The sequence below is a fragment of the Ovis canadensis genome, chromosome 20 (assembly GCF_042477335.2).
Source record: "Ovis canadensis isolate MfBH-ARS-UI-01 breed Bighorn chromosome 20, ARS-UI_OviCan_v2, whole genome shotgun sequence".
NCBI classification, from domain to species: Eukaryota; Metazoa; Chordata; class Mammalia; order Artiodactyla; family Bovidae; genus Ovis; species Ovis canadensis.
This window is the reverse complement of record NC_091264.1, coordinates 64,787,944-64,801,809: the sequence shown is the minus strand read 5'-3', so window position 1 is coordinate 64,801,809 and position 13,866 is coordinate 64,787,944. Positions and strand designations below refer to the sequence as shown.

The following is a 13,866-nucleotide window of genomic DNA, read 5'->3' as shown; positions in this document are numbered from 1 at the left end:
ATTTGTTTGCTTTTGTTTTTATTTCCATTACTCTAGGAGGTGGGTCACAGAGGATCTTGCTATGATATATGTCAAAGAATGTACCTATGTTTTCCTCTAAGAGCTTTACAGTTTTGGGCCTTACATTTAAATCTTTAATCCAACTTGAGTTTATCTTTGTGTGTGGTGTTAGGAAGTGTTCTGGCTCCATTCTTTTACACGTAGCTGTCCAGTTTACCCAGCACCACTTATTGAAGAGGCTGTCTTTTCTCCATTGTATACTCTTGCCTCCTCTGTTAATCATAAGATGCCCATAGGTGCATGGGTCTATCTCTGGGCTTTCTATCTCATTCCATGGGTCTATATTTCTGTTTTTGTGCCAATACCATAGTTTGTTAATAACTGTAGCTTTGCAGTATAGAGAGAAGTCAGGAAGGTTGATTCCTCAAGTCCATTCTTCTTTTTCAAGGTTGCTTTGGCTATTCAGGGTCCTGTGTGTTTCCGTAAAAACTGTGAAATTTTTTGTTTTACTCCTGTGAAAAATACCATTGGTAGTCTGATACGAATTGCACTGAATCTATAGATTACTTTGGGTAGTACAGGCAAAGAAGGAACCTACCTCAATATGATAAAGGCCATGTACAACAAACCCACAGCAAACATCATTCTCAGTGGTGAAAACCTGAAAGCATTTCTCCCGAGATCAGGAACAAGACAAGGGTGCCCACTCTTGCCACTGTTATTCCACATAGTTTTGGAAGTCCTAGCCACAGCAATCAGAGAAGAAAAAGAAATAAAAGGAATCCAGATTGAGTAAGAAGAAGGAAAACTCTATTTGCAGATGACATGATATTATACATAGAAAACCCGAAAGACTCCACCAGAGAATTAGTAGAACTAATCAACGAATATATCAAAGTCGCAGGATATAAAATTAACACACAGAAACCCCTTGCATTCCTATATACTAACAATAAAAAATCAGACAGAGAAGAAAACAATCGCATCCACCACTGCAACAAAAAGAAGACAATCCCTAGGGATAAACCTACCTAACGAGACAAAAGACAGTATATAGAAAACTATGAGACACGGACGGGACAAACCAGAGACGGCACAGGCAGACGGAGAGACACACCGCGCCCTTGGATTGGAAGAGTCCCTGTTGTGAAAACGACTATACTACCCAAAGGAAAGCATCTTTTAAACACACAGGAAAAGCGGCTTTTAATCTAATCTGGGAGGAAACAGTCTGCAGCGCAAATTACGGGGCTGAGTGCATAACCACCCATCGTGTAACATGACCCCTGGAGGCTGGCGGCCGGCTCACACCGGCGCTGTCGTCATCGAACGTCAAATGTGACCGTCAGCCGGCAGGAATTAAGCTATGCAAAGACTGACCCTCTTCCCCACTGAAAGAAGAAAAGGAAAGCTGACAAACACTTAACCAGCATCCCTCCCCACCGGCCCCTGTGACTCAGCGGTGGGCCCGCTGCTCAGATAAGGAAACTGTCCCACTTCTCTGAGCAGCCGGGTTTCCAGGGCAGGGAGCCTCCCGGCCCCTCGGAGCGCTGCAGGCCCCCTGCTAACTAGACACTCACAGCTCAACAGGTTAGGGCCGTGCCCCCAGACACAGGCCCCCCAAAAGTGAGCTATACTTTCACTGCAAGACAGCGAGAAAAAGACGCGAACACAGAGAAGGAAAAGCAGAAGCGGAAGGATGTGAAACTGGGAGGCGAGAGGCGGGAGGGCAGGGGGACGCTTGCCGGGCTTCGCAGCGCTGACCACCGGCTCTGTGGAAAGGGACGGGTGCACAGCCCCCAGGGCCAGCCCAGGAGGGCCGCATTTGGCTTCCGGCTCTGTGGTTGCCATCTTCGTCTTGGGAACCATATGAACAAAAGGCCCTGCGTTGTCATCTTGCAAGTTACGTGGCTGGTCGTAGAAGAAAGGTTTGCAGACCCGCCCTGAGGGGCAGGGGTGGGGGCAACGCTGGGCCGCACCTTGCAGTGCCTTCCAGGGGCTTGCTCCAAGCCCCTCTGACTGGAGCTAACAGCTGAGGCCATCTACACCTATTCCCAGAAAAAAAGCCTCAGGAAGCATGGTCCTGCCGATTCCACACCAAGCTTAAGGAGCCAGGTAGGTTACATCCTGAGTCTCCGGGAAGAAGACAACTTTGTCTGAAAGCATCAGTATTCATTTATCCTCCATTCATTGCCAAGAAGAGCCATCTCTTAGCAGCAGCAGCTAGTCCCTTTCACCCCAAAAAAGAACAGCAACTCTTGTCTCCTGTCAGAAGCTCTGGAAGGGTCCCCCACCCTGGGTAACTGCACCCTGTGTTCCGAAACCTGCCTCCTCGGCCCTGAGTGGACATGAGAATTGCACCCAGGAATCCAGCGTTGGACGGAGGCCCACGCTAGCCATTGCCTGACCCAAGATCAGGTGAGCGACATCCAGTCTCGAGGGGGTGGAGGGGAGCCAATTCCAGGAGAAGCTGACGTGGCTTCCGAAAGGCTGAAGGTGGTGGCAGGGCCCCTGAAACAGCCCCCTGCTCCACTTTCTGCTCTCAGATCCCACCCTGGGTTTCCTCAGCCATTTCTGCATTTTTCCAACCAATTTCTTCTCTGTTTTGTTAATCAACATCCTTGGAGATTTGTTTCATTTCTTGGAACCAGACGAGTCCTGAGACGACAGGGCGTGTCAGCACTTCATCTGTGCGAGTGAGGACCCAAGAGCCCACTGGCAGTATTCTAGGACAGCAACAATTTGTCGTAGGGGAACCCCACTTCAACCAGCCCATAACCCTGCCCCCTTTCCCAGAAACACAGGCTTCTGAATGTTCAGCTCACTTGTCTGGGGCAGGTAAGCCCCTACATAGTGACCAGCAGCGGGTCAACACTGAGACAGGCAGAGATGGCAGGTCCATGGACCACCAAGGTCAGATCAAGGCCTCCCGCAGACAGAACCAGGGACACCACTCGAGGCGGGGTCTGGCCTTTCCCCGCTTGCACCGGCCCTGAAGTCACCTCCCCTGATCTTCCTTGCGGTCAGGGCTCAGGTTACCCTCTGCTTCTGTTTAAAATTCCACTTTCTCTCCATCCATTTCCACCCAGCACAGCCAACCAGGCTTCCAAACTCAGAACACTGTCTTCCACCAAAGGGCATGGACTTAGATTTCTGACCCAGGGCCTCAGTGGAGGCAAGGAAGCCTCCCCACTCTTCCACCCACCCACCAGGCGGCCAGAAAGCTCCTCTGCTTTGTCAGATTCCTGGGCCCTGTGGTCACAGACCTGCTCTATTTTCACACAAGAACCACAAATACCAACCAGCCCCTTCAGGGGTCTTTCAGGCAAACTCCCCGGAGGTCCCTCTTCGCCGGCCCCCTCCGGCCCCCTGGACCGGGGCAGCCAGTCTGAAAGGAGCACCTGGCTCCCCGTGTCATCAGTTTCCTGGCGGAGGCGAGAGAGGCGCTGGAACTGCCACAGAATCAACTGCCCATCCAGGTGTGGTCTATCACCTCCTCCCCATCTAAGCATTTCTGACCTGACTTGTTCAGCCAGTCCTCACCCCACAGATGAGGAGGAAAGGAATCTAAGATTTCCAGGTGCTCCCGGAGGGTGGGGGGGCTTGCTCCCATTCTGTGCCATGGCAGCCTGGCGGGGCGGGCAGCCCTGAGCCCTCTCTACCCATGAAGGTCCTACAGATGAATGGGTCATAACCTCCCTGTCAAACTAGAGACCAGCAGTCTTTGCATGACATGAGCTCAGGCGAGCTGACGCTCGTGGTGAGGACTCAGTGGGTGAAAGGCACACCTCTAGTGGGGAGAAGTGCAGACACACGGCCAGTCCTGGGGGCACTGCGCACAGACCGGGCGGGTCTAAAGGAGGGACAGAGACCGGCAGGCTGACGGAGGAGGGAAGGGCTCCAGGAAACAGGCTCAGAAGCCAGAAGGAGCAAAGACCAGGGAAGCTGCCCGCCAGGTCTGCACGGCCCGCTACAGGAAGCCACAGTAACAGCCCCCAGCCGCAGCGACCCTCAGGCAGCAGCAGGACCCCACCGCGGATTGGCCGGTAGAGGTGAAGATAAAGGGCAGGCTCCCCCCATCAGCCCCGTCCCCCAGATGGGGCCCCAGGCCGAGGCAGGCACACCCTCAGGGGGAATGGATGAGAGATTCTAACCCAGTGGCTCCAGCTCTGGACATGCCAATGACCTCCCGCCTCCTCCTCCCCGAACTGAACTTCAGACTTGTAGATAACACCACAGTCAGCCCAGGTCAGCCTTTCACCCATGCCGGGCGCTGGGCGTGGGTGAAGCTGGTTGAATGAACCCCACGCTAGCCAGTGGCTTCCCTTTTCAGGGCCCTCAACCTCGGGGAAATTTACTTAGCAGCCTCCCCTTTGGAGCCAGAGGGCAAGAGAAAATGCTGAAACTCTCCAAGGCTGGTGCTTCTCCTATCAGCAGCGCTGGGGCTGGGTCAGGCCCACATGTCCAAGGCCTGCTGTGGACCTGCTGGCCAGGGGGCTTCTCCACGGCTCCCCTTCAGGCCCCTCCTGGGGTCGGCAGCCTCCCTCCGGCAGGAAAAGCAGGCCCAGCCTCCCTGCCACCCGTCTGCGGGGCCCCAAGCAGGGTCGACCCCAGCCCCCATCTCACCCCACAGGCCTTCCCTGGGCGCCTGCCTTTCTAGCCCCTCTCTCGGCCGGCTGAACTCATCTTGTGACTGTGAGTCACCCCGGCCTGTGCTCTGGGCCGCCCTGCAGACCCAGGCTCCCAAAGGCCCCAGGGCCCTTGCAGAAGCCACTTGCTTTCCAAGGGAAAGACCCAGGCGCACTCACCCCTGCCCCCACCGCCCCGCCCCGCCTCTCAGCATCTCAGGCCTCAGTCTCAATGCGAGGCCAGTCCGCCTGGACCAGGCGCTCTGCTCTCGATCTCTCTCACTTCCCTTTCTTTCTGTGCACTCAGCTCAGTTTGTAATTAAAAAGCCATGACGATTAGTTAAGGTGCACCTCACTCCTTAGTCTATCAGCTCGGTGGGACCTGCGCTATTTCCGCCTGGCGCTGTATCCCCCGCACAGAGCACAACGCCTGGCCTGCGGAAGGGAGGACGGGGGTTGGGGAGGTTAGGGAAAAAAAGAGAGGAATGGCCCAGGGTCACACTCAGGCGCCTGCTGATTGCCCAACAACGGCTTCAAAGAAGAAAAGTAAACCCAGGTGTGCAGTGTCTGCAGGTGTCCACGGGGCCAACGCTCTCACGGCGGCCAGCTCCCAGCCGCCAGCCCTGCATCCTGACCGTGTGGTCCAGCCAGCTCCCAGCCAGGACGGACATTCAGGGTCCAGCGTGATCTTGTTGTTGTTCAGTCGATCAGTCATGTCTGACTCTTTGGACTCTTTGACCCCATGAACTGCAGCACGCCAAGCTTCCCTGTCCTTCACCATCTCCCGGAGTTTGCTCACATTCATGTCCATTGAGTCCATGCTGCTACCCATCCATCTCATCCTCTGTTGTTAAATGGCATCAACTTTGTTTTAAAATTACTTCATTTATTTTCATTGGAGGCTAATTGCTTCGCAATACTGTGGTGATTTTTCCTACACGTCGACATGAATCAGCCGCGGGTGTCCGTGTGTCCCCCACCCTGAACCCCCTCCCACCTCCCTCCCCACCCCATAAATGACATCAACGGTTGACTCAATACTACCTGGGACTGAAGGCCAAGATGAACTGAGACTTGTAAAAACACGCTGAAGACAAGAGGTTGTGCAGCTGATCCAGAGAGGATGAAGGAGAGGTGAGGTCTGGGATGAGCACCGTCCCCCAGAAGATGGAAGAGCTGCTCAGTAACTGCAACTTCCAGTCTGCCCGTCAGGGAGGACCAGGCCGGATTCTGAGCAGAGGAGCTTGTCACGAGCAAGCCAAAAACCTTCGAGAAAAGCTGCTATACCCGCTGACCTAACATTTGTTTTCCTTCCCGGTAATTTACCCTAATATAGCTCAAAAGAAGCAAATCTGACCCTACCACACCAAATCAAAAAAGTACTGAGATCATAAAAATATTAGAAGACAATGTTTTTTTCCCTGATATTCCAGGATTATAGAAGCCCTAAGTCTAACACAAAACCCAGAAACCATGAGAAATTCATTTGACATAATCCGAACCAAAACCCTGTGCGCGATGCAAACGCCATAAACAAAATCAAAAGACAAACAACAGCCTGTGGGGAAAAAGTGTCCACAAAACATCCCAACACTTAATTCACTTTACGCATAAGGCCCTTCTGTAAATCAGGAAGGAAATAATGCCCGCCGCCCCCAGAGATACACACAAAAGGGATGTGAAGACGCAGTTCAAAGAAGAGAAAAGACAAGGCTTGAGGATTTTCAGAGATGTTTAACCTCCCTCCTAAGAAGAGAACGCAAATTGCAAGAAAGGTCACAGACAGTTTCTCCTTTAGAGACAGGCCCCGGGTGGGGGTGGGGGTGGGGGGGAACGGGCCTCTCTCCTTTAGAACTGAGACAGGCCCCCGGGGTGGGCTGGGGGACGGGCCTCCCAGCTAACCAATGCAAGTGTGAACTGGCAATAAGATCTCTCTGGAGAGCACTTTGACAACATCTATCAAAATAAAAACACAGCCTCCACTTCTAAGTTTCACAGTGTGCAGAATTTCACTATATGTTACATAATAACCAAAAGGCCCCTCCGGAAGGTGACCTGTTCACTTGTTACACAGAAAACCAGTGAGGAGCCTCCAGGTACTGATGAACACCCTCCCCCCACACAAGGTGATCAAGAAGCATGAAACAGTGCCTAGGATATGGTAAGGTTTAGGAGAGAAGACAGATATAAATGAAAATAGAATATTTTTGGAAGAACACATAAACTGTAACCATGGTTGCTTTTGAAGAGGGAACTTAGAGGCAGAGATGGTGAGAAACCTTGCTTTTATTCTTTATGTTCAGTCCCATGTGGGTACATTTTTTTTTATTATGGTCTATTTCTTAAAACAAAACGAAACAAAACACGCACAGAGATGTTCACTGCTGCGTTGCATACAGTGGGCAAACAAAACAAAACCACACCAGGATGACCTAAGCTGAGTCCTTTCTTAAACTATTCCTATTGTGAGGACATTGCAATTATTTTCCATCCTAGTTGTACAGAGCCCCTTTAAAGGACTTCTAGTCTTAGGCCCCAGAAAAAGAAGTCAAGTTACTTCCTGGGATATTTAAACAACTCTCAGGTTACACAGGAGAAAAGCCAGCAATCTATGAGAATTCTTGGCAAACTGAAAAAAATATCAGAATGTGAGATAAACAAACATCTTAAATTTCACGTACAGGAAGAGAGAGAAGCTTAGCAAGTACTGCTGATACTGATTTTAGGCAAAATTCTAAGGGTTGTTCAAGGAAGTGGAGAGCATTAGAAACCAACAAGGGTTCCCTCTGAACAATACAGGATTCATGCAAATTATCGAGAGGAGTGTTTTAAACTCAGCAGAGCTGTGTTAAGCATGACAATCTTCCTACATGGCTGGGGATAAAAGGAAGAGCAGTCAACAGCATGTGGAAGTTGAGGACCAACTTCATGGTCCACTCGAGGCTGGTGAGCCGACTTAAAACTCAAGACCACACAGTGTTAAGACTGGTCTTGGATGGCTCAACATTCTTAATCAAAGGCAATAACACGTGAAAATGCTTTGAAGACTTTACAGGGCAGCACAAAAGTGGCATCAACCCATTATTTTGAAGGCACCACCTGAAACACCAGGCACCAAGGCAAAGAACAGAAATTTACAAAAACAGAAATAAGGTAGAAATGAACAAAGATCCTAACAGGAGAGATCTAGCAATCCGAAACTAGCAAGCACGCCACACGGACACTGGCTTAGAAATCCCTGCCTGGACAGGATCTCATCGAGCTTTGGTGACCGTGGCCTCAAGGTAGACAGATGACGCGTCTACTGAAAGCCTTCACACGCTGACTATGAACTTCGTGAGTGGAAGATTCTGATCAGAACAGATCAGGGTTGTATGCGCCTGCCAGCCATGTCCTGAGTGGTCTGCTTAAGAGACACGCAGGCCGCATGGAGCCATCAGAAGGGCAAATTCTGTTCCTTACGGAAGGACTGAAGGAGCTGGAAATTTCCTAGCCAGGAAAGAACCCAGCCCTTGTACGCTCAGATGTCTGAGCAGGTGTGATACGAAGGAAGAAGAATCGTTCAGCGGAGAATGCTGCGCAAACAGGCGTGAGATGATCCTTGCTGTCGCTGCCAAAAAGCACGTCTTTCTGTCGGAAGAGCAGCTGAGAAGTGGGCTGCTAGCTCGCGAGGGGCTCTCAGCGAGGGATGGTCCCGCTGGGGATGCCACCGGGAGGGGGTGCAGGTCAGGCCCCTCCAAGGCCCCTCCAAACTCTAACAGCCTGGAGCTCTTCCCGGCCTGGCAGTTTCACGTGTGTAGAGGCTATCCTGGCCTGTATAACCCAGTGGTCCCCAGCCTTTTTCACACCGGGGACTGATTTTGTAGAAGACAATTTTCCACAGCCTGGGGCGAGGGGGATGGTTTGGGGATGATTCAAGTGCGTTGCATTCATTGGGCCCTTTATTACTAATTTAGTGCTGCTACTGATCTGAGAGGAGGTACTGGTCTGTGGCACAGAGGTGGGGAGCCCCTGTAACAGAAAGGACAATATATGATATGTATATATTAATGGTATATATCTATAACATACATTTAATATAATGTAATATATTCATTGGAAGGACTGATGCCGAAGCTCCAATACTTGGGCCACCTGATTCAAAGAGCCGATTCATTAGAACAGACCCTGATGCTGGGAAAGATTGCAGGCAGGAGGAGAAGGGGACGACAGAGGATGAGATGGTTGGATTGCATCGCCAACTCGATGGACTTGAGTTTGAGCAAGCTCCGGGAGACGGTGAAGGACCGGGAAGCCTGGCGTGCTGCAGTCCATGGGGTTGCACAGAGTCGGATGTGACCGAGCAGCTGAACAACAACACCATTGTATACAACAATAAAAGGAAGAGCAAGGAGCCCCCTCCCCACCTAACACCCGGGGAGAGGACAGGGCCTCTGGGGCAGGGAGGGGCACACGCTTGCCAAGGGAAGCCAAATGACAGAAACCCAGCACGGGCTTCTTTGAGTGGGAAGACCTTGGAACTCCACTGGGGAGGAGGGCACCAGAGGGCACTCCTCAGACCCTGCACTTCCACTGACAGGAGAGGCTGCCAACTCTACCCCCAGGCAAGCCAAGCTTCCAGGCCCCCGACCCTGGAGCTGGCACCCACCCAGGATGCGCTCCACCTCCGTCCATCTGATTCAGGATCCAGGGGGCACGGCCCGCAGAGGAGACGGCCGGCCTTAGCACTGCAAGAATGTGCTTAAAAGGTTCTTGAGAGCATCGGTTATGGAACGGAACACGGTGGAAGGACAGACCTTTATTTAGATCCTATTTGTGCGTGAAAATCAATATGTCCTTTTTAGTCTTGGTCTTACAGGGAAATGTCTCTCTCCCTACTGTCCCCAAGTCTGCATCTCCTGAACTGCCCTTTCAGCTGCACGGAGCAGACACAACAGGCACCCCAAACCACGCTGCGCATATGTGAGCCCCTCGATCACTCGCCTGGAACACCTGTCCAGCTCCCCGAGGTGCCCGCAGAGCCTGCTTTCAAGGACGGTTGTAGTTGTCTCCTCCCACCATCCACAGCACCGCTAGGCTAACAATTCTCTGTCCCACCTCCTAACTCCAAGTTGGCCTCCCCTGTCACCCGGGAACAGACCACTCTGTACATGCATCTGCTTTGATCTCCATTATTCCTCCCCTTCTGTAGAAAGAGGCTCAAAGTATTTGACAGTGTTGCAAACGCTTGCTTTCACAGACAAACAAACAGTGTTAAGATACTCAACGTGCTTCATTTTTCCTGCTGGTAAACAAAAGACAGATATTGGCCTCCATGGATGACAAACGGTCACAGAAACGCCCTGGCAGAGGATAGGCTGACGGGGGGCGGGGGCTCAAGGTGAACAAGCTAGAAGCCTCTCCCTATTAAGAGGTAATCCAACAGTTCCCAGAGACCAGATCACTTCTCACCAGGCTGGTACAAGCCGAAGACAATGGTTATGATGATGTAAGAGTTTCATCTTACACATCCATGAGGCACAACTGTTTACTAACACACGTTTCGGGGAAAGAGGGAATACATGCCCATGGATTATTATAAACCATCAAATTTCAGTCTTGCACTTAAGCAAAGCGTTTCAAACTCTGCCCAGAACTGCACGGAAGTGGGAGAAAGATCCACATTTACTTTGAAAAGCAAATTAGTTGTTTAAGACACACAAGGAGCAAAACATCACAAGTTGTTCGGCACACTGGCCCACGGCCTCTCTGACATGTTAAGAAATCCAGACAACATGCAGGTGTCTTGGGTGTTAATTTCCTAGCAGTGCCCATTCTCCATCTTTGTGCAGGCCACACATCTCTCGCAAACACTCTGTTCTGTCTCCCAGGATGCAGGACCTCGGCTAGAGGGGACCCCTGGGCTGGAGCAAGTCCATGTTGAGCTGAGGCTGACCAGGATCTGATCTCAACGCCAAGACAAGAGGGCTGCTGTGTGAGAGCCGGGTTGTCCCAGAACAGCACAGACTCAGCACCCTTCCTATACTCCAGAGGTGTCTGCTTTCTCAGGAACACGGGGTGGCAAACTCCAACCGGAAGTAAATACCCCAGCCTCTGGGGAGGACTGAGCTTGGGGACAGGGAAAGGGAATTTCAGGAGCCGTTTCTTTCTCTGGCCCCCCCCTTGGGCTCTTCCCTCAGCTTTAGTCAGTTTCCAGAGCCAGCGGGGGATGGCTGCGGTCTGCCAGGAAGAACGCCTGGGCATAGGGGCGACTCTGGTGGGGCTGGTTCTCTGGGGGAGACTCGGGGCAGCGGGCCGGCAAAGGGTTGAGCCCGGGGCCTGGCTCCAGCGGGCAGACCTTGAGAGAGGCGCATCCTTAGGGCCAGGTCCTTAGGGCCAGCGGCTCACAGATCAGCCTCTCGCCCTCCGTGGGCCATCCCTGCCCGAACGAAGTGACAGCTCCAGGGTGGGGGAGGGAAGCTCGCTCCCTCGCAGAGGGAGGGGCGCCCCTTGCGTGTGTGCCAGCGGGGACGAGAGTTGGGGTGCCCCTTGGAGTCCGGAGGCAGCGCCACCGCAGAGGGTCGCGGGAGTCGGGCCGCGCACCTCTGTCTGGGGGACGCAAGGAGGGCGAGCCCACGGGAGGCCGTGGACACGCGGGCGCGCACAGCCGCAGGACCCCCTCTGCAGAGCGCGCGGGGACCGCGGAGGGCAAGGCGCTCGCTCGCGAGGGGGACGAGGGGCCGGCGCGGTCGCTGCCCTTACCTTGCTGACCACGTTTTGCACCAGGCCTGTGCGGATGCCGTAGTCCCACGCGTGGCAGTCGCAGTTGGAGGCGTTGTCCCCCTTGTCCGGGGGGGACGGTAGGGGCGGCGCCTCGCCCCCGTCCACGGCGCTGCCGTTGCCGTTGCCGAGGGGGCCCGCTGTCCCCCAGGGGGCGGCGGGGAAGAGGGTGGTCGGGGGGCTGGTCCCGTTGGCCAGGTCGCCGCCGTCCCACCGGCCCGTGGCCGTGACCCCCGCCGACTCGGCGCCCTTGCCGGCCCCGCGGCACCAGAAGTTGGGCTGGTCCAGGAGGAAGGAGTCCGAGAACTGGCTGAAGCCGATGAACAGCGCGGGGATCCAGGTGAGCAGCACGAGGGTCTTCTGGTAGCCGCCGCCCAGGCCCCCGAGGAAGGGCAGCACCGACCCGTCGTAGTCCAGCAACAGGAGGCTCGGGTGCGGGCCGCCGGCGGCGTGCGGCGCGGGCAGCGGCTGGATGTCACCGCCGCCGCCGGGGCCCGCGCGTCCCCCGAGGGGCGCCGAGGCCGCCGCGTCCCCGGGCGGCAAGGCGCCGTTCTCCTCGGCCGCTGGCGGCAGCCTCCCGGGCCCGCCGCCCGCCGCCTCGCGCCGCCGGTCTATCGCCATGGCCCGGGCCCGCGGCGCCCGCAGAGGCGCATAGAGCGCGGCGGAGGCTCCCGCGGGGCCCCGGGCAGAGCGCGCGGGCCCGCCGCCGCCGCCGCCGCCGCCGAGCAGGGCCCGCCGCTCGCCGGGAAGATCAGCCGCCGCGCGCGTCACTGCGCCCCCATGGCCGGCCGCCCGCGCCCCGGCTGCGGCCCCGGCGGGCGCCGGGCGGAGGGCGGGCAGAGGCCGCGGCCCTCAGCCGCCGCCGCTCATCGGCTCAGCGGCCCGGGCGCCGGCGGCCGAGCCCGCCGCTCTCCGCGGCTCCGCGCGCGGCGCGCTCGAGGAGGAGGAGCGGCGCGGTGGCGGGGTCGGCCGGCGGAGCTCTGCGGGGCGCGGCGCGCGGCGCGGGCGGCTCGGCGATCCCCGCGCGCCCGGGATGTATTTATCCGACCCCGGCGCCTCCCGGAAGCCGCGAGCCCGCCGCCAGCCTGCCGCGCCGGCCGCGCTCCCCGGCTCGGCTCCCCGGCTTCCCCCCGCCTCCCGCGCCCCGGCCCGCCCCCTCTCCCCCCGCGCGGTGGAGGTAACGCGGCACCTGCTGCGCCCGCTCCTGCGCGCGAGCGCCCCCTCCGGCCCGCCGCCGCCGCCGCGGGAGGGGCGGGGACTCGGGCTCCCGGCCGCCGGCGAGAAGATCCCCGCCCGGCTCAGCGCGGCGCCCGGCGGGGCGAGGGGGCGGCGCGCGCGGCCGCGGGCGCGTGGGGTCGGGGGCTCGGCGGGGGCGGCGCGCGCCGGGCGGGTGATCGGGTGGTCCTCGGGCTCGGCTCCGGCGGGCGCCGGCGGTCGGTGACCTCTATCCGTTTCCCAAGTGCCCGCCACCAGCTACCTGCAACCCCACGCCCGGCCCCGAGCCCAAGGGTCGCCAGCGTTCGGGAGCAACCCACCCCCGGCGGTGTTTCGAGGTGCCGACACGAGTGGAGTGGGCGCGTTTGCCCATTTCAGGTCGTGGGTCTTCCGCAGCGTCAGGTCCCCCGAGACCGACCGCAGCACCCACTCCCGAGTCGCCATTTCTCACCCTACTCCCAAAGGAATGCTGTCTAAATACGATGCCGGATATATTGCCAGCCTGGAGTTACATGTAAATATCAACACCGGGTCAAGAAGGTGCTGGCGTCCCCCACCCCCTCCCCGAGGTGCACTCCGATCCTGGCGGAGCTCACGGGGCACCGCGGGGCCGGCCTCCCCTCCCCTCCCGCGCTCCCGGGCCGCTGGTGTTGCCAGCGCGGTACACAGAACACCGCCCTGCGGCAAACGGCCGCATTCGCACATTTCCTCCTGCACACGGCTTGCCCAATGATACAGACCCTTGACCTGACATTCTGGGAAGTTTATTAATGAGTGTCTCAAATACAGTAGTCGATTTCCACCCTTGTTTGGGGAGGGAGGGAGTGGAAGAAATGCTTTTGCCTTCCAAAAGCAGCTGTGCTTACAGAACGCACTCTTGGATTTCCATTATCTGCTTACATCTTTAACCTGGGGTTCCTCTTTGTTATGGGCAATACGTACTTACTATATAAAATACTAGCACGCCCGGGGAGAGAGAGAGAGAGAGAATTCTTTAAAGGCTTCCAGGGGCTTGGGGGCAGGGAGCTCGTGGAGTCTCCTGTGAGCCTGAGAAGGGGAGATTAGATAAGCAAGGGGCCCGCAGGAAATGCCAGACCTCGGAGAAATGGGTCTCAAACCCTGCACGTATCTAAACACTAAGCACTTCGTTACTGTTCAGTGTTTCCATCAAGACAGAACCTGGCAGTGTCAGCTTTCAGATACACCCGGTCACTCAGTCCTCTGGGGACCCCCAAGAGGCGGGTTCTCAAGATGAAGCTGCAGG

At 56.0% G+C, this 13,866-nt stretch overlaps 1 protein-coding gene across 6 annotated transcripts in view; it reads right to left on the bottom strand.

Annotated features, from left to right (window-relative positions):
• SLC22A23 (solute carrier family 22 member 23) overlaps positions 1-12,538 on the bottom strand; it is a 128,217-nt gene extending 115,679 nt beyond the window's left edge. For 3 of the 6 annotated variants that reach the window (XM_069562922.1, XM_069562920.1, XM_069562921.1), the window contains exon 1: positions 11,370-12,087. In XM_069562922.1, coding sequence (XP_069419023.1) covers positions 11,370-12,008 — 639 coding nt within the window. In that variant the 5' untranslated portion in view covers positions 12,009-12,087. Of the gene's footprint in view, positions 1-11,369 lie in introns of all 6 variants that reach the window. The other 3 variants (XM_069562924.1, XM_069562925.1, XM_069562919.1) reach the window with 2 other exon arrangements.
• Positions 12,539-13,866: the final 1,328 nt, after the last annotated feature.